The sequence below is a fragment of the Delphinapterus leucas genome, chromosome 18, assembly GCF_059928025.1.
Source record: "Delphinapterus leucas isolate spDelLeu-1000000601 "Yukka" chromosome 18, BTC_Dleu_Yukka2, whole genome shotgun sequence".
Classification (NCBI taxonomy): domain Eukaryota; kingdom Metazoa; phylum Chordata; class Mammalia; order Artiodactyla; family Monodontidae; genus Delphinapterus; species Delphinapterus leucas.
In genome coordinates, this window is record NC_143146.1 from 67,510,560 (window position 1) to 67,530,991 (window position 20,432).

At 40.0% G+C, this 20,432-nt stretch overlaps 1 protein-coding gene across 1 annotated transcript in view; it reads left to right on the forward strand.

Moving 5' to 3' along the window:
* Positions 1-20,432, forward strand: part of DCLK1 (doublecortin like kinase 1) — a 64,486-nt gene that overhangs the window by 13,834 nt on the left and 30,220 nt on the right. The window contains exons 5-9 of the mRNA XM_089899674.1: positions 816-962; positions 12,484-12,617; positions 14,321-14,398; positions 14,760-14,856; positions 17,090-17,170. Of these exons, the coding sequence (XP_089755800.1) occupies positions 816-962; positions 12,484-12,617; positions 14,321-14,398; positions 14,760-14,856; positions 17,090-17,170 (537 nt within the window). The remainder of the gene's footprint in view (positions 1-815; positions 963-12,483; positions 12,618-14,320; positions 14,399-14,759; positions 14,857-17,089; positions 17,171-20,432) is intronic.

The window sequence follows — 20,432 nt, forward strand, 5'->3', positions numbered from 1 at the left end:
GAAGGATGCACACATTGTCAGTAAATCAGACCCAACTTCGCTGAAAGCATTTCAAATAAATGAATCTAAAATTGGAGCCTAAAATCTTTGTTTCACCAAATAACGGTAAATTAGCCAGGAACAATGGAAACAGAAGTTCAGATGAATAATGGTACTAGAAAACTTTCTTTGAAATTTCTCCACCCTCCTCCCTCTCTTTCTCTTTCATCTTTGGAGTGACAGTTTCTGGTCCTTTTCTCTGTTCTTACAAAGAAGCACATTATTGAAAAAGAAAACACTACGCCCACTCCATGAGACCTAAATCTAGAGAACGAAGAGAAGTGTGTGTGTGTGCGTGTGTGTGTGTGTGCGCGTGTGTGTGTGTGCGTGTGTGTGGTGGTAATTTCACAAGGCAGCAGAGCATTTTGTTAAGGGTGCAGTTTGCGGTGTTACCTGTTTCTCATTTTGGGAGATTTGGGATTATGAGTTTGACCTTCTGCTGGCGGTTGGCGTGAGGTGGGTAGCACATGCCACCAGGATTCCCAGGTGTCACAAGGCCTCTGACCTGGAGACCTGGCTCCGCTTCCCCTCCCTGGCTGGGAGTTTAAAGGCAGAGAATCCTTTTGAGCTCTGGAGGAAATGTCACTGGCTCTCACAGTGGGGAGAGAAATCACTATGGTCTCCGGGCCTTTGAGAGAGAGGTGGCAGGAAAAGCCCTCGGAACCCAGAGACCCTGAACGCATCCTTCACTCCCTTTATAGCGTGTCACGCGCCTCTCCAGGCAGCGCCATTGGACCATCTGTTAATGTGCTTCTCCTCCTGCTGTTCTGTCTCAGGGAGGAGACCTCTTCGATGCCATCACTTCCACTAACAAATACACTGAGCGAGACGCCAGTGGGATGCTGTACAACCTGGCCAGCGCCATCAAATACCTGCACAGCGTCAACATCGTCCACCGTGACATCAAACCAGAGAATCTGCTGGTAAGAGGGATTCCAACTGCAGGATGTCTTGAGTTCCAAGCATTCATGAGTGAATATGAGCATTTCTCTCTTTTTTTCTTTTCCATTTTCTTAAAAACAAAAATGACTGTAAAGGCTGTTTTCCAGCTGGCCTTCAGTAACTAGCTGGAAACTAGTCTTTTAAGTTGATCTGTCAGGGTTAGTGTACCGTTAGGAGCACTTAATTTATTAGCAAATAAAAACCCGAGGCAGGGGGACAGGAATAGAGCTCAAGAAGTCTAGGGCTATGGTTAAGACCATGGGCCAGGCCAGGCCAGTCATGAGGAGTATTTACACTTACATTATTTATCAACAGCACTTTTGTGTTAGAAAGCTTCTACTTGGAAAAAAAAAAAAGATGGAAGCCTTTTTAGACTTTGTCTTAATCTCCCAATTTACATCCTAATAATCTGATCTCAGAGCTAAGAGAATAAATCATTGTGAGTTTTCAAGACACCAGCCCCTCAGCATAAAAATAACCATGATGAAGACAGATTTAAAGATCAGAGACATTTTGTCCTCCCTTTAGGCCCCTTTGGTTTGCTTTTCATGAACTTTGTATCTCTGGGGAAACACTGAGAGTTCTCCATGCAAGCAAAGGAGGATGCTCTCCTAATCCCATTGTTAAGGGGACAGTATTGAAAGAATTCAGGAGACAGAGGCTGGGCATCGGGGAGCTATAACTAGTGAATGTGGGAGTATCATAAATTCTGTTGGCTATTCAGGGTGGAATTTTAATGAAATATATTCAGTTTCTCACCCCCACCCGAGATGATAGTTCTTTTACTTTCATTATCCAACCCCAAGAGTCATGTATTATGTGACTGTTAGTTTGTCCATCTCTTCAGAAATCTGGGAAATGATGATTCTCTTTCTAAAGCAGTGTTTCTCCAACGGTGGTCCAAAGACGCCCTGCATCAGAATTACTCCCAGATGCCTGTTAAAAATGTAAATTTCTGAGCTTCCCTGCAGCCCCACCAAATCAGAATCTGGTGACTGGTGACAGGGTGCAGATCTGCATTGCAGCCAGCTCCCCATGTGAGCCGAATGAACGCTCAAGTTTAACGGCAGATGCACAGCCCAACTCCCACCACCAATAAAGGCTGTTAAGACCTGCTTCTGTGGAGACCACCTGTGCTCACCCCATGCTAAGGGCTTCACTCTTGGTATTTCATTCCATCCTCACAACAGCCATACGGGGTAAGGTCTATTACTGTCCCATTTCACAGGTGAGGAAACGGGGTGCCTAGAAGTTGAAAGACCCCCTCGAGGTAATCACAGCTCTTAAGTGGAAGGGCCAAGGTCACAACCTATGTCCTACTCCAAAGCCCAAGCTTTTAACCACTAGACTACATAAAGCCGTGAATTAGGGAGAGAGGTTTTCTATGTGCTTGCTCTGTGCCATGGACTGTGCCAGGGAACAGAGAGGCATATGCCTTCACAGAGGGGCATTCAGGTAGGAAAAGTAGGCATTCAAGAAATAAATACACAAGCAATTAGTTAATTGCAATTAAGTTAGTAATCTTGTAGCTACTGGCTAATGAAGGTGGTTGAGGTCAAATGATGGAGTTCTGACTTAATTGCCCCTCAAATTCCACATCTCCACAGTAGCCTAAACATTCTTTTCTGCATAGTGCCTTGTCTGCACTCATTCTTCCTGTGTCCTGACATATGTAGGATTGTCTCATGGGAACGGACTTACAACTGAGCCTTTGTTTAAAAATTTCTCTAAGCTCCAAAAATTCAGTGATTGAAAATTAAAGTTTCATTTTCCTTCCCGCTTTTGCAGTTCAGTTTTGTGTACCCATTGTTCAACCTGCTTTTCACCAGAGCACTGTTTCTATAAATGCCATAAATGGTTACATAGCAGTGTGCTTTTACTAAAATGACAATTTGCAGGATACTTTTTAAGTACTGTGCTCATTTGAACATAGTTTACTTTAAATTACCCAAAAAGAAAAAAAGTTCTCTCCCTTTTTCCTTTCTTTTCTAATTTAAGAATGTGAAAAATGTATATATGCACATATATATATGTGTACACATATATATAGACAAACACAAACACACACACCATTACAGTCATTCATAATGCAGGTTTAAAATATATATATGAAAAACTAAAGTAATTCTGCTTCTCCAGTATAGTAATTTCTTTCTATAGGAGAGTGGTAAGGAGTGGTGATGTTTGCAGGGATAAATCTACTATAGGATAAAATAGGTAGAGGAATAGAATAATTTTAACAAAATTAGAATGACATCACTAATTGCACTTGAGGCTTCTATTAACGTCATATTCTGTTGACCTTTATGTGGAAATAAGAGAGAATTGTCATGGGAAGCACAAAATCACATACTCAGGATTTATAGCAGATGGACAAAAGTTCAAAACCAAGGGCTTCACTCTTCCATTGTCTAGTCTTCTGACCTTGAACAAGATACTTAACTTCTTTGAGCCTCCTTTAAGGGGACTGTATGAAGATAAAGAGATACTGTGGGACTATTAGTTCCCTTCTTTTTTATTCCCCTTTTATTTGTAATAAAAATTAAATTATCCCTAAAAATAAAACTGTTTAACAGTACAATGTTACGTTGTAACAATCATTTTTCATCTTTTTTGACATTGCTTTTAAAATGTTACTATCTTCCCAGGCATGGATTTGCCATCTTGTGGCAGAATGTAGAGCTAGAGACTATTTTTGGAAAAATGCTATAATAAATTTAATGCAGAGAGTTTCAATCCATTTTCTAACTCCGGGAAACTGAAAGAAATAAAAAAGGCCTTACTGCACACTTTGCATTACTGTTTTATTAAGAGACCTCAAAAAACCCTTAAATTGTTAGACTGCTGATACATTTTTGCTAATTGTTTAATGTTTATTATAAGTAGCAAAGAATTATTTATAAATGTAGACATTTCAGCTATAGATTTCATTTTATATAGCATCATTGCATACGCAGAACTTTTAGAATTTTTGATTTTTAATTCTTATAGAACAGTATACAAATATCGTAGCTTGGCCTTAAGGATCTATATTAATCATATGGATGATTTATTCAAGTCTGAGTATTTGATCAAGTCAGAGCATCTTAATGAGAAAATTTGACTTACAGTGATGTTTCCAGCTACATTTTAGGCAAAAACTGGGAACTGACCCAATACGAATAGCTCTTATAATTTTATTATTGCATTGTTACTAAGGGTTTTTTTCTTAAATGAGTTAATCATGCCAGTGATTTTACGTGATTCTTTCTGCTTTAATCGTCAGGCCTGGTGCTAAGTGATCGTATGGATGAGTGACAGGTGAATGAGAGGGTGGATTAGATAAGAGAGTGAGTGAATGGTGATACTTCACATAATAGAGGACAGACCCACCGTGACAAGCCCTAGTCATTTCTCAATTCATCTATTACGTTGAGGACTTACGTTGGCCACAGACTAAAACTCTCTTGAGTAGGGGGAGAGATTACAGTGCTTCCCCAGCTGCACTTGTGCATGGAACCATTTTGTGTGTGGGTGGGTGGGTGCGAGTGCCATGATAGTTTATGACAAAAAGGAACCTTTTGCTTTAAAAAAAAAACCAACAACCCATAAATTGTCTGAGATCAACTGCTTTCAGTTTACATGAGTCACCACTAGATGGCAAGCTTGTACCCTTGGCTGCAAAAATCATCAGTAGCAGCCTGTTGTTTTGCTGGGAGGGTCTTTTTAAAATGTATATGCAGATACCTCCTTCTTAGGAAAATTAAAGTCTTTATGGCAACAAATAACTGACATCACTAGTTTTTATTAGATTCCGGAAATAAACACAGTAATTTTCTTGAGATATAAAAATTTCTGTTCAAGAAACGTTTTGCTTCTAAACTCCTTAATACCGTCTGGGAGAAAGCAGTTTCTCAGGGTTACTGCTTCTCTTGGTCAGAAATTTCCTTTTAGCGACTCTCTGTCGAGGTGTTTGTGCCTGTTCCTCGCTGCCCATCAAAATGGCATGTGCAGCTAATGACCCTCGTTTTCATGAAATGGGTCGAATCTAGTAATAAATTATCTTGTTTTCCCCCAAGTGATGACCATAGGTTGTGCTCCAGCTCTTCTTAGTTTCCACTTCAAGCCAACATGGAGCTCACCAGATAATGGATTTCCTTCTGCCTTAATCCCAGGACCCTTAATCCCCAAATAAACCCATTTTATGATAGGATCACTAACTACACTGGGAGATAAGGCCAGTGCCACAGATGGAGCGCTGGAGGTTGTAAACAGAAACACATTTGAGTAGATTCGTAGTCAGTCCACTGCATGAGGAACTTGAGCCACCAGAGTGTTGATGAACGGATTGGGGACCACCCTGAGGAGGGAGCTGCGGGTCTCACAGGAGTCTGTCACCAGCCCCGCCCTAATCAGCATGCCAGTGGGCCGAGATGAAGATGTATTCTATATATCAAATGACAGACTTGAGATCCAAAACTATCTTTGGCTCCATAAGGGCCCCAAATCAGTAAGATGAAATTTAACAAGAGATAAACATAAATCTCTATAGACTAAGTTGGTTTTGGTATAGTTGTTTTAAGGACCATTGCAGAAAAACAGTGATGGGAAAATTTGGCCCAGTTTAAAGGCTATTCACTGACCATAAGTTCACTGTGAGTCTTAGTGTAACATGACTGCCACAAATACCAACGTGCCCTTAGACTCCTTTCACTGAAAGAGTGTCGCCGTCAAGAGAGTCCCTGCCCTGCTTATACCACGTGACACCAGGTGGGAGGGACCCGAACACATCACAGTCAGGGGCCTGGGTTCAGCCCAGAGAAGGGATGGTGAAAGTGGAACGGAGTGGCTCTCATCAAAGGTTGCCAGATGTAAGATGGGAGAACGTTTTTGTGCTGTGTATGTGAGCAGTAAACTCAAACTAAAGAGAAGACATTAATGACAGATTTGAGGTTGACATAAGGAAAAGCTTTCTAACAATTACACCTGTTTGAAAAGTCAATGGCTTTTATTACAGGTCACTTGTAGTCATTGAAACTGTCCAAACAGAAACAGAATGATCGTTTTTCATAGGTGTTTAGAAAAAGAATTCCTTCTCTCTGAATTTGGTTAAAAGTTGAGGGAAAATAGAAGAAAAAGAACACTTTCCCCAAACATGATTTAATAGAATAATATGCCAGTTACTGTACTGAGCGTTCTTCTCCAAGGATCTGTGATTCCATCGGGGGAAGAAGACAGGAAGTAAAAGTGTAGTGTGTCCCCAGGATTGATCAGCATCTGTCTGCTCTGCTAGCCATTTCTTCTGTCATTTAGGACTTGAGTAGTATCATTCACTTCATTTTTTTTTTAACATCTTTATTGGAGTATAATTGCTTTACAATGGTGTGTTCATTCGCTTCGTTTTAAAATGACGTGGCCTTATTGGACTAGCAAAGATTAATAATAATGATATACTGGGTTGGGAAATTTATGAGGATACCAATCATCTCATATGAATCAGTGCAAGATTAACTTGATGGAACCTTTCTGAAAGGTAGTTTGACAATATGTAACTAAAGTCTTAAATAATGTGCACCCTGTGACCAAGTAATTCTACTTCTAAAAATGTAACCTAAAGAAAAAGTGTCAGATACGTATACATACATAGGGATGGTCATCTCAGTGTTTTTTGGTATGGAAAGAAAAAAAATATATATATATAGAAACAACTTACGTCAGGGCACTGATTTTTTAAATAATGACATGATATGGAGGCAGGCGGACATCCTGGTTAGAATAATGGACTTGGACATGCCCGAGCTTAAGTTCTGGCTCTGCCACTTATTAGCTGTGTAACATTTGTCAAGTTACGTAACATCTCTGATCCTCAATTTTTTTATCTGCAAAATAGCAGTAATATTACTTAATGGTATTTTTGTGAAGATCAAATGGGATATTGAGCATGAAGTCCTAAACAGGAGGCCTGGCAGGGGCTCAATAAACAGCAGTGGTAGTAGTTTGGGGGATTATTATTATTATGGTGCATCCATACAGTGGAGTATCCAGCAGCCACTGAAAATCATGATGTAAATATATGCTTATTCACTTGGGCAAACATTCAGGATATATTGTCCAGTGAAAAAAGAAAAACAGGAAAGGGAGAAAAAGAAAGCTCTTGGAAGTTTATACCCCAAAGGTTAACAATGGCTATTTTTAGGTGTCAAGATTATGGGTGAGTTTAATTCCTTTCTTTCTGTAATTATCTGTCTTTTCTAATTTTCCTACAATGACATATTGGATAATCCTTGTGTGACAAAAATGTAACAGTGTTTAAGAATTGCAGTGACATTGAGTTCCCACAATTTTAACAAAATCCTGGGATGTGCAATTACTACAGAATCCAGAATGTGCATGTTTTGTGCATCTCACTGCAGCTGCATAGAACTCCTTTCTAGATAGTTTCAAGACTGTTTTAAAGGAGGGATGAGAATCAGGTTTCCTGGAGTTTCTATTCACTTCTCCATCTTCCCAGATATCTCTAGGGTAACACTCTGAAAAGCTATTTTATTTTTTCTTCTAATGTTGCCCCGCTTCTGACTTCCGTACAACTTTTATTATTTTTATTATTTCATTTAATTTTTTGTTTCATAAAGGTTTTACATGTGGGTATAAAATGAATTTTTTTTTTTTTTGAATTTGGTTCTTTTAAGAGTTAATTGTTTTTCCAGGAAGTTTAATTCAAAGTATGGAGACTATAAAGTGCATTTTGCAAAATAATTCCCTGCATAAATGTTGTTACACTTCACTTCTTAAAGATTAAAGGTTAAATTTAATCCACTGGTTTTAGGAAACATCATAAAGGTCAAATACCTTGGCTAGAAGAAAATCAATGTCTGTTTTAAAAAGATACCGTATTTGTTAAAAACTAAATTCACTTTTTTTTCATGGCTTTGTCAATTTCATGCCAGTTTTGTTAAATTCTATTTGGTGAAATAATTTTTAGTACCTCCTGAGCTCCTCTGTGAAAACTATTTCAGTGGTTACTAACGATTCATTAGCCAGCATTTCAACGAGGTTTTCCTTGAATTCATACTATCATTGAGAATTGTGTTTGTTCCAACACATCTGTTATATTAGTCAGCTCTTAGTTCTCTATTATGGGAATCTCAGAAACCATTTGACTGGGTTCACGTTATCTGTGAATTTTCACATTATTTTATGGCCACCGGCTGCATTTTATGACTATATTAAATCTTTTATTTTTTCAAATAACTTTTTCAGATGGTCTCAGTTTCTGATCCAAGGGAAATCAGGCATATGCCCAAACATCTACTGTTCAGCAAGTTACAGCCACTGCGAAACCCCAAATAAACGAAAAAGAAACAAAAATAAAACTCTTCTTTAAAAAAGAAAATTCCTGTGTAAAATACCAGTATGCCAAAAACCTACGTACCTGACCTTTCACTAGATCTATTCTTGGTAGGACATGCCTTCAGCTTTTAATTGGAACCTTTTTCATAATTGTTGCCATTTAACACATTTAGTCTGTCAAATCATGGGATGTCTTTATAGCCATATAATAAACCCTAGAGAACAGCTTTTCTGACTGTAGCCATCTGCAGTGATCACAAGAGTAGCTTACAAAATACTGACAGTCTTTATGGTAATAGGATACATATGGCAGCCCACAATTATGTGTAGCTGCATTCAATTAGTGTTGTACAATTACACAGTTTTATTGCTTAGTTAAAACAGTGAAAGCAGTACATACTGGGTAATTTGCACTAATCCCCGTCTCTTTAATAGCCCCTCGTTGTTTAAAACGTGGGGGGAGCATCTACAGTATTTAAAGGGCGTGGGATGAACATAAAATGATATCTCATGTTGTGAATACTCTTTGACTGGCAATTAACGTACCCCACCTCACGTGTGGCGCATATGTTATGGAGGCTTTAAAATACAGTCACAGCAAAAAATTTCTTCTTACACCAGAACCCCACTTGCTGGGTCAGCCTGTCCAAGCTTATACTTGCAGCCTGTTAAGGTTCTTTCTGAAAGAAGGTCAGGGTGAGGAGACAAGCTAAGGAAGTCGATTCAGAGAGTGGGAGAAGCCAAGGACTCTGTGTTTTGGATGCGAATGTGTTAGAAGCTTTTCCGACTCCTAACGTTTAATTAAAAACTTAGTTCAAAGTGAATTTATAGCTGCCATTTGGGAAAATACTTTCTGGAGATGGTTTTGTGAGGATGTGTGTGTGCGTGCACGTGCACGTTTGAAACACCTGTATTCAGCAATCTGTGATTTTTAACAAAGTTTTAATTACATTTTTACATGGCCTCACTCCTGCCCCTCTGTAAGGGGCTTGGTAAGAAATAAGAGTGAGTATGCTTCAGGCGGCAGCAGGCGCTCTGGGGAGTCCCGTTGTGAGGTGGGCCCATTGCAGCACTTAGGAAAGGCGCTCTCCCAGGGGAGGAGAGGAAACACTACAATATATTCTTCTGTATCCTTCTCCCCAAGTGTTGACAGAGAAAACCCCAAAGCAACCTTGTTTCCTGCCCTGCCTGACGGTAAGTAAGTTAAACAGAATTCCAAATGAGAGGCCTGGGCACTTATTCACCTGCAAAAACATTTTGCTGAAGCATTTCAAATGTACTTGGGTCTAGAAATGTTTTCAATTATGTGGATTAGACCTTTGTCTCTTAGCTCTTACTGTCTCTCATAAGCATCACTTTAACCTCTTTATATGCTCATGAAAATTCTACTATATGGTTTTCAAAGCAAAAAAAAAAGGAGATATGTAGAAGTGAGTAAAGAGAGATGAAAAGAACATTAAAATGATAGATTCTACATATTTCATTTAAATGATGCTGGTTTATTTTAAGAGAATTATTACTGTTAAATAATCTTCATTTTCTTTACTTTAGGTAAGTTTTTAGTGCTTTTTTTCTTAGTTATTGAAACTTTGAACTTTATTGCTCAGCTATATTAAATATAACTGGCATATGGCTATATGTACGATGGAATTCCTATTAAAATGTAGATGCTTAAAAAGAAAGCCTTTGGTACATGGAGGAGAATTACGTGGTCATATTCTGAACTAAAATGTGACTTATGACTGCATCTGCCGATATCTGCTTTTGTCCAACTTTGGAATAGAGTTGGGTGATTATGGATAGTATGTTTAGAAAAAAAGCCACAGAATCTCTGTATAAATGGAGCTGTGTAATTTGAAATCTGCACCACCTCACAAAACACGCACCATGAACGTTTGGACCTAACAGAACATCAAAGCAAGAGGTTATTCTGCATTTTAGAAAGGTTATTGGTAACAAAATGGAATTAGGGAAGTAAACAATTCTGCTCCGTCTGGGAAATAAACTAGATGATCTACTAGGTATTTCCAGCTCAGATTTCTTTTCATGAAAAACATTCGCTTGTCTTTTGAATGACCTGAATGGCTGACATGCTAAGACTACAATTTAGGGATTTCTTTTGCCTGAGAGCATTTAGACTGGGGAGGATACTGTGTTTTGTAGCTCTGAGGCCTCAAAGTCCATGATTCAAACTTGTTTATGCTGACCAGGGCTGGTTGGCTGCTTCATTAAACTAGGGAGGACAGTGTCCATCTCAGAGGACAACTGGGCAAAGCCACATCTGTGGGGGACATACAGCTGTCCTTGCCCTAACAACCCAGGTGCAGGTGGCCCTGAAAGCCTCTGGATACCTGCCCGAGGGCAGCCCAGACTTGATCGTGGTTGAGCCCTCAGGGAGAGGACTCCATGTTCTGAACGTGGAGAAAATGTAAACAAATATTTTCTGCCGAGAAATGACACAGTCTCTCCAGAGAGGCGGATCTGACTGCCTTTTTTCTGCCAAAACAGTTAGATCCAAATGATCATTGCTGATACTGCAGCTTAGCTGGCCAAACATCTGCACTTGAGGCTGCAGTGGACTGAAAAGTGAAATCTACTTTTTCCAAAGGAAGGCAGACATGGTGTGTGAACGGTAGCGGTGCTCCTAATGTGTGGAGATGTGCCTTGCTGTGTGTGAGGTTCCAACCGCTGTAGCAAGTACAAATGATCACAGAGCGATAACAGGAGAAAATGCAGGCCTCGACTGGCTGGATGAATTATTTTGATGTACGTGGAAAACTTCGCCATTTCCTTGAGGCGTCTCCTGGCAACTGCCTTTTACTGTGGCTCTCTTTTCTGTATCTCTTGATTCCAGTGGAGGGCTCTGAATTAGAATTCTGAATGCCCTTTGATCTTTTCTTTGAAATAATAGGCGTTGTTTGGCATACTTTTTAGAACAGATCCATTTGGTTTCATCGTGGGCTAGAATTAAAGCAGTTTAAGTACTTGCCTATGGTCACATGCATCCTTTTCTTGATTTGTTGGGTGAAAGACTAGAGATTTTTACTGCCTTAATAAGGAAACCTGGACAGAATGCTGACTCTGCACCTGATAAATCTTCCCAAATTGCCACAGGTGAAATGAAATGTTAATATCCCTTTCAATTATTAATAAAAAAATGTAAATAGATCTTGTTGGAAAAGTGGGGCACTGAAAATAAGGTATTTTAATAGACGTGTGGATTTTTTGTTCAATTTACTAAAGAATTGCATTTTTAAAGCTTCTGATATATTAAAATGAAGAGGTAATTATTTTCATAAATTGGAGATTTTACACTAGAAACTTGCTGTATTTCATTGTATTCTGCAAATCAATTTGAATTGTAGCAAACATCGAACACAGATAAGCAAAAGGAAGAAAAATCTCCTATAATCTTACTACCCAGAGACAGACACACCAATAGGATGCTCTTCCAGACATTTTTCTTCGTACATACTTTTTTCTTTAATAGACATTTTATAAAAACCAGTCTGAAGTCTGTCCTCACTTCCCAAACTTGATTCATTTCAATAAATGTAAACCCACATCACCATTGTAATGGTCATGTAGCCTCCTATTGTATGAACATACCGTAATTTATTTAACAAATTTCCATTTGCGGGTTCTTCACCATGTTTTCAATTCTGCAGTAATATAAAGATGTTCTCGTATGTATATCCTTGCATAATTGCCTGATTTTTTATTTTATAATAAATACAGGTAAAATATTAATATACCAAAACCTCAATTAAATAGAGTCAGGAGACCAGAAGCGACGTCCTCACTCCCTGTGATCATAGCAGAGCCCAACAGGAAGAAGAAAGACTCCTCTTTTTTCCTGGCAAGGACTCAACCCATGAAAAGCCATGGACTCCTTGTTTTCTACAACCCTCTCAACTTCCTTTACCTCTTTGTAAATGCATCTCCCTCCCTTGCCATGTGGGGACTTGGACATGACTTGCCATGGGTGCAGACCCCGAATTGCAATCCTGTGCTGATCCCAAATAAACCCATCTCTGCTAGAGAAACATCTGGCAGTCTGTTTGTTTTAGATCAACATATATTAAATTTAAACCACAGTGTCCTTCATTTCTTTAGGAAAGAACTTTTGAGCTCTTGGTTGTAAGGCAGTTTCACTTTTTACTTTTACTTTAGGTGTACGAACACCAAGACGGCAGCAAATCGCTGAAGCTGGGCGACTTTGGACTGGCCACCATTGTAGACGGTCCCCTGTACACCGTGTGTGGCACCCCGACATATGTGGCCCCTGAAATCATTGCAGAGACCGGGTAAACACTTCTTGTGCATTTACTGCAGTACTGTGCTTGCAAAATAGCTAGTTGGCTTCAAGGATAGAAGAAATAGGAGTGTTCTGTCCCATCCAGACAGAACTAGTTATCAGATATTTTTCACTTTTTTTTTTTTTTTTTGACTTGAAAGTGGGAGCCATTTTCTCTGTTTTCCCCATCAAGTTGCCAGTTACTACCATCTTGTTTAAGGCTTCCTTTTGGCCTTTGTTAAAGGTAGAATGGCAGTTACTAACCCCTTAGTAAAAAATGTTTGGACTAACAGAAAAACATAGTAATTAACTACGAGGGTAATTAACTAGCTATTGGAGAAAAAAGAAACAGACATGCTGTGTGCAGGGAGTACAGTCTACTGTGGTTACTTCTCTCAGCTGTCCTTATTCTCCAGTTCCGGTCCCATTTTGGTCCTCTTGGCAGCCCATTGATTATCTGTGGAGTGCAGATACCCTCAGGCATCTGAGGGCTCCTGGGAATTGGCTGGTTTCTGAGTGCAGCGGACACAGATGAAGGAAAATCTCTAGAATGGGGGGAGATTGTGGGGTGGCCTAATGCTTAACTAAGGACCTACTACTATATGCCAGGCTCCTTTACTTAATTCTTACTCTTCCAGTAGATGATATGATTCCCATTTTGCATCTGAATAAACTCAGTCTCTGATGATTGACTTAGAAGCTCATGACTAGATAGTAGCTGAGTCAGCATTTGAACTCAGGTCTAGGTGAGTAAAAGGCTCTTTCAGTGAAGAGCCCCATTTCTTGCCAAGGATCAGCAGCAGGGTTCTGAAGCACTGTCCTTAAACAGAAGGTTGGGCCACAGCAAGGGCAGACAGCCTGACTGTTTCTTCCCATTAGTGGCACCAACCCAAACCTAACAATCTAGGTAGTATCTTCCAATGTGACAGGTGGAGATAGTTTTTCTGCTTGTACCATAGACCAGAAAGGCAGAAATACGGAACAGATGAGAGGATAAATCCCCAGAGTGAGGTGTGAGGTAATGAGCACTTTTTTATTCATCAAATTTGAGTCAATTGCGAGCCCACAATCTATAGCCATGCCTGACCTCCCCTGAGGCAATGCCGTTATCTCTGTTGGGTGCTCTGATGGCCTGCTGCGAAGGGGTGGTGTGGGGTCGAAGGAGGATTTGGTTCAGCTCTTGAAAACCTTGGCTGGAACTCAGCTGTGCCACTAATTGTGAGATCTTGAGCAAAATTATTTACCCTCTGAACCTCGGGTTTCTATTCTTTAAAACAGGCAGTAATATTCATCCTGTACAAATTACAGAGTTGTTGGGAAAACAAAATCAGATAATGTATGTCAGTGCTTTATAAACTGGAAAATGTCTTCTGTGTAATTATTATTTCTAAAATTCAGGAGTGAAATAGTCTCAGGGGTCCATCTCTATCTGAAAATTGATATGACTGTCATAAATATCTTTGCTGAAACCCTTCACTTACTGATATTTAGATATGAAGGGAGGCATTTTCATTTTTAGTCATGTGCCTTAGATAGTCTTTTCTTTTTATTATTATTCTTTTCTTGCATTCTGTTAAGCCAGTGGGTTGTAGTTGAGTGTTTGTTGTGGGTTTTTAAAATTTTGTTTGGTTTGGGTTTTGGTTTATGATAGACCATGCCCCGTAATTTGTCCTGGCCTGACTTTGCTAACTCTGACGTCACTTACTTTTTCAGATATGGCCTCAAGGTGGACATCTGGGCAGCTGGCGTAATCACTTACATCCTGCTCTGTGGTTTCCCTCCGTTCCGTGGGTATGGGCAGCGATCTTTTATTCAGCACCAACAAAGCATTTCTCCCTTCTCTGAATGATCCATTCGGCCTCCCCGCACAAAGGAGCCTACAGCTGGAAAAGAACATGAGAACTTGTTATTTTTTCCATGTTGTGCACGCTAATTTACATGCCTTCCATAAATCTTCCTCATATAATTTAAAAACTCATTCTTTCTTAATTTGCCAAAACAGTTCCATACTGACATTTTGAATTGCTTAAAAACACACGTTTTACACATTTGTGGGGAAAGGAAGGGCTTCAATGCATAAGAATGAAAAGATACACCCTGAGTTAGCATTTTCCTGCTGTTTATTCCTCGTTGTTGTCCTTCATCTAAACAGAAGCGGTGATGACCAGGAGGTGCTTTTTGATCAGATTTTGATGGGGCAAGTGGACTTCCCTTCTCCATACTGGGATAACGTTTCTGATTCTGCAAAGGTAGGTTTCCAGTGCTTTCCTCTTCCTTATAGCGTGCGTCTCAATGGAATTATTGATTCTGAATCAAAGAAACAAATGATATCGTAAATATGATTTCTGTATGCATTTTAGTCATAGTTACTAAATTTCCCAAGAGCTCACATTCAAAGAGTCATCTGTCCGTAGCCATCCCAACTCATCGACTGCTTCTGCTTCCCTGGCTCATCCCTCCCTGTGGCCATTCCAGCTGTATTGCTGTAGCCTCTAGTTATGCCCCGCCCACACCTGGCTTGAGCCCACCTCAGACTTCTGTATAGCTTATTGCTTCACCTCTCTCGGATCGTGACTTAATGTCATCTTCTCAGTGAAGCTTTTCCAGTTGCAGCTCTTAGCCCCTACCTGGCTGACCTTATCGTCCTTTGCTTTATTTTTCTCCGTAACACTTACACTCTGTGTCCATCTGGTATACCATCTAACTACCTCTCTGTATCTGTCTGCTTATCTAGATGGATATAGATAGGTGGATATATTGTATTTATGTAGTTTATTTTCTAACTCTCCTCACTAGGGTATAATTTCTATCAAGACAAGGATTTTTGTCTATTGTATTCATTTCTGTATCATCAGTGCCTAGATAGTCACCAGCAACTAACTGATGCTCAACGTATATTGCACGAATGAATGAGTAAATGAATGAGTGAATTAAACAGTTAATCAATTAAAGTGGAGAAAGCACAACATGGGTTAAGATGATCAAGAAAGACATCATGGGGAAGCTATGATGTAACTTGGACCTTGAAAGACAGCCAGGATTTAGAGGCAGAGGGGAACAAAGCGTATGTTTTTTGTCCCATTAAACTAAAAGATCAATCTCTAAGAAAACTGTAAAAATCTCGCACAGAGACATTAGTAGACCCTGAAATCAAAAATGAAAACTTTTAAATTGATCCCTTAAAATTATGTCTCCAAGCATTGACTTAAATTTTTGGAAAACTGATGTTGAGAACTAATTATCTTTTGATTATTCAATATACATGCCTTTCCTTTTGCTGTGTCCTGAGTATGAGTTCAATTTAAAATCTGACTCCTTAGGCCTGGCCACTTTCCATGGAAAATGATGCATATTGGGCCCAAATCTCTCATTTTCTTCAACTGTCCAGGAATCTACCTCTAGCCATAGGAAAATGTGGGGAATTGGGAGAAGTGTCAAAGAAAAACCACAAAAGTAAAAGGAGATGGGATGATATAGCCACAGAGGTGGGGCTGGAGGTGTTTTCACCTGTGAGCAGACAGTTCAGGAACCTGTCCCAAGTCTCAGTGCTGTCACTTCATAACTCAAGGGCTCAGAGTCACTGACCGATAGGACTATCTCCTGCACCCCCATGGCGCCTGCAAACAGCGTCACACATAGATAGTAGTTGCTTTAATTGAATCCTGGCCCAAGTTAGAAAGTGAAGGTAGAATCTCTACATCATTGGAAATAAATCGTCCCTGTCACGGAGCGGTACTCAGAGCCTATGCTTATGAGGGACCAGGTAACACACACCTAACCATTTTGTTACACGGGAACTTCTAATCCAAAGTAGACAGATGTCTGACAGACTCATCATTAAAGCCAAAGCCGTGCTTTTCTGGTGCAAATAAATTTGAGCTCACGGGGGAGATTCATTAATTTCAGAGCCATTTAATCATTTGCTTCATGATGGTTCTATTTTACTTTTATTGATTGATCTGGAAATTTTTGAATCATTTTCAACAGATTTCCTCTGAATTCTTCGGCTACTAAAGAATAGTTTCTATTTTACCAACTAGCTGTTGGCAATTCCGTATCTCTTTCCTCATTCCTTTCTTTCAAACCAAAATATGCCCTCTTGCAGTTAGGAGGAAAAAAAAATCCATTTTTCCCTTCAGCTGCCAAAGTGAAATTTTAAAGTGTTTTTAAAATGTGATTTCTATGTTAAATAATTTGGAATCTGTCTTTAAAGTGCAAAATACTTTATTTCCTTTATACTAAAAATATGAAATTGATTTTATTTTTTTCTCTCTCAACTACAAGCTATATATTTATAATTCCAAACATTCACCTTTCCTTTAAAAGGTGTTAGGTAGCTATAGGTAAGTTGAGTCGATATATTCAAGGTTTAGAGCTTTTACAGATGTTTTCCAAACGAAAAGAGAACCTCTGCTCTTGAAAACGCCCGGATTTTTACCTTCAATGTTAGACACAAATGGCATTGAATGTTTCCTTTCACAGGAGCTCATTACCATGATGCTGTTGGTGGATGTAGATCAGCGATTTTCAGCCGTGCAGGTCCTCGAACATCCCTGGGTTAATGTAAGTAACTTCCTCCCTTCCCTGTATTTACTCCGAACATTCCTTTCTCAAATTGCAGCTTTCCTAATGATGTTGCCTCCTTTTTAAAGTGTTGTGTTTGTGTCTGTTCCTCTCTCTCAAACATGCCAGAACAGTTACAGGATCTCAGCCTTGTTCCACAAGGGCCTCTGATGTATCTGTGCTGACATGTGTTCTCACGGTCCCTTGCACAGACATTTCATTTGATTCAGACGGGACTGCCTTCTACCGGGGAACTGCATCCTATGGTCCAGATTAGGGCTGCATCCATCAATAATACAGAGCAGATTTTCTGAGTCAGTGCTGCTTTTGCATCATTTCTACCAAATATACCAGTGACCCAAGGGTCCCTGCATCAGTGTTGGAGTTCTCCAGTGCAGCACTTCTCAAACTTGCCTGTGCTCACAAGTCATATGGTGGGGGGCTGGGGGGAGGCTTATTAAAGTGCAGATTGTAATGTAGTAGATGTGAGGCTCTGAGTTTCTAAAAGCTCCCAGATGCTGCTGCTGCAATCTGAGTACAAGGTCTGATGAAATTTCCTTAGCTATGAAAGGATTCTCCAGAGCAGAGTCATTATTTTTTGACTCTCTCTCTCTATAACTGATTGAAAAGATTTGTTTTGAATAACAATAATAATAAATATTTGGAGTGCTTAGCTTATAGTGTCTGCCCAGGACCATTTAAGTACCTCACATACATTAACTGATAACCCGGGGGCTGTTGGAACCCCTGCTGGCATGTGTGGAAGTTCCATACCTGGGTCTAATGGTTCTTGCTACCAGAATAGAAGACAGACATAGATTTGGATATAGGTACAGACATGGGACAGGTATAATATCGTTAGCTCATTGGTATGAATTTTGCCAGCTGCTTCGAGGGATCTGGCTGTAAGATGAAGGCAACAAAATGTTCCACTTCTCTGAATTATCACTTCGGTGATAAGTCAAGTGTATTTTCCCAAGATAACTAATGACTGAGGATGAAGTGTGATTAAAAGCACAGTGTTGAGACAGACTGCATCTGAGGTGACAAGAGCTTGGGATCTTGTTCATGTTCTGCCACTTGATGCCCATGGTCCTAGGTTCCAGCACTTTACACGCCTGAACCTGGTTCCTCCCACCCCACTTGGAGGTTATATATATATATATATATATATATATATATATATATATATATATATATATACATACATATGACAGGAGAATATACAGGAATGCGAGCGTGTATAGGTATACAGCTAAGGTTTGTTAAATATTTTTACACAGCAGAGCTTCCCAACTGGTGTACAGATGTGTGAAGATATTAATCCCCACAGCCCTTGGGATAGTCAGGCAGGGCTGCCAGAGTCCAGGAGCTGTCACCTCCAACCTTACGACCTTTGCATTTACCCTACGGTGCTGAACAAAAGTTATCCTTTTCTATGGAGTTGGAAGGGTTAGGAAGCATCTCATGTAAGCCTAATAATAAGGCTACAAGAGAAGCAGGGTGGGTATTATTGTACCCATTTTACAAATGGAAAGACTGAGGCTGTGATGGATGACTCTTCCAAAGTAGCTGTGCTTATGGTTGAGCCAGAATTTGCAGGCAGGCACTTCAAGCCCATTTCCTTTAAAGTCCCGTGCACCACACTGCATCACCCTCTCTCTGTTATACATGAAAGCACTGTGAATAGTGCAGAAGAGTGCACTATATGTACACCAGCATCGTTATAATGATTGTTCGTACAAGGTCGCAGTCTTTCCAAAGTAACTTACCTGGGTCGTGGTGCCTCTCCCTTAGACGTGCAGGGTGGAAGAGGCACAGGCCAGCTGCAGGCTCTCCTAGTGGCAGCAGCTGGTTTGGACTGGTCTACATGCTGATTAAAAGTCCACGGTCCACAAACTGTCCAACTGCATGTTAGCGCTGGAAACACTGAGAGTGTGGCCACACAGAATACAGTGGAAAATCCGAATTTGAAACGCGGCCTTCGAAGGCTCACAAAGAGCCGTGGAGGAGAGAGATTACAAATAGCCATTTTAGATTTTGAAATACATTTTCATCAGAGGACACCCCCTGTCGGGCCTGCTCTCCAGGAGCTCTGTCTGATACAACAGTCACATGGCAGTGAGAGAAGAGCCACCCCAGCTGGCCTGTGTGGGGAGGGTGCCCTGAGAGGCTTCCCAGAGGAGGAGATGCCAGAGCTTCTTCCTGGAGGAGGCTGGGAAGAGATGTCCTGCAGAGCCAGCTCAGGCAGGATATGGATATTTGCTATAAGATAACTTTGTGAATGTGAGCACATTTGTCTATACATGTGAGAGGCCTGGGGTGTTATTGGAAACAAAATAATCCCTTACCCTGATTCCAGACCAAATGACCCTATATCAATATATTCCAACTCAGTTGGGTAGAGACACAAAATTAAGATGACTTCTGGCTGTTGCCTTTGAAAAATTAGGTTGTTCATTTTCCTAGGGCAGTGTATACATGTCTCAGCAGTAACTTTCTTCCTTCTCAACCTGCTTTCTGCACGTGGTCCCACTTTGCTGACAATTAGGTTCCACAGCTCCCTCTGGACCTTGGACTTCTGCTGTCATTTTAGTTTTCCCTCTCAGATTCCCTAAAAACATTTTCTAAGAGCAAGGATAACATTTAAGGCATTGTCTAGGAGATTTAAAAATTTTAAATACCCTTTAATATAATTATAACAGACCTTAGATTCTAAGGGGATAAAAGATAGCAATTTTGGCAAAAAACTTAACATATAAAGTGATTGCTTAACTTTGGAAATTACATAGTAAATAACTAAGTTAGAAAATTGATTATTTTCTTTATCTCAAAATAACAAATGAAAAAAATATGTATATAAGCATTCACAACCAGCATTTAGTGTTTGTTGAGGTCTCCGAGTGCAATAAACGAACAACCCAGCAATCAAAATAAATAAATTAGGGATGTAAAAGGAAGCCCATTTAACAAGACATGTTGCATTTGGCAATCAAATTATATCTGATCACTGCAGAGGGTGCTACCTAAGGGGGGAAAAGTAATAATAAGTGTATGAGCCCTAAGGAAGTCGTCAGAAAGCTCTTCCCACGTTCCCATTTGTCCTAATTTTCTCTTACCGCATAAACGATGCCCTTTTCACCTGGCGCACTTGGAATTGAAAAGGCAGTCTCATGAAACAGAGAGCAGAGCGCAAGGGCAACAGAATAGAAGAATCTAGTCAGCAAAAGTCACTTGCTTTAACCTTACTCCAGGTGCTTCC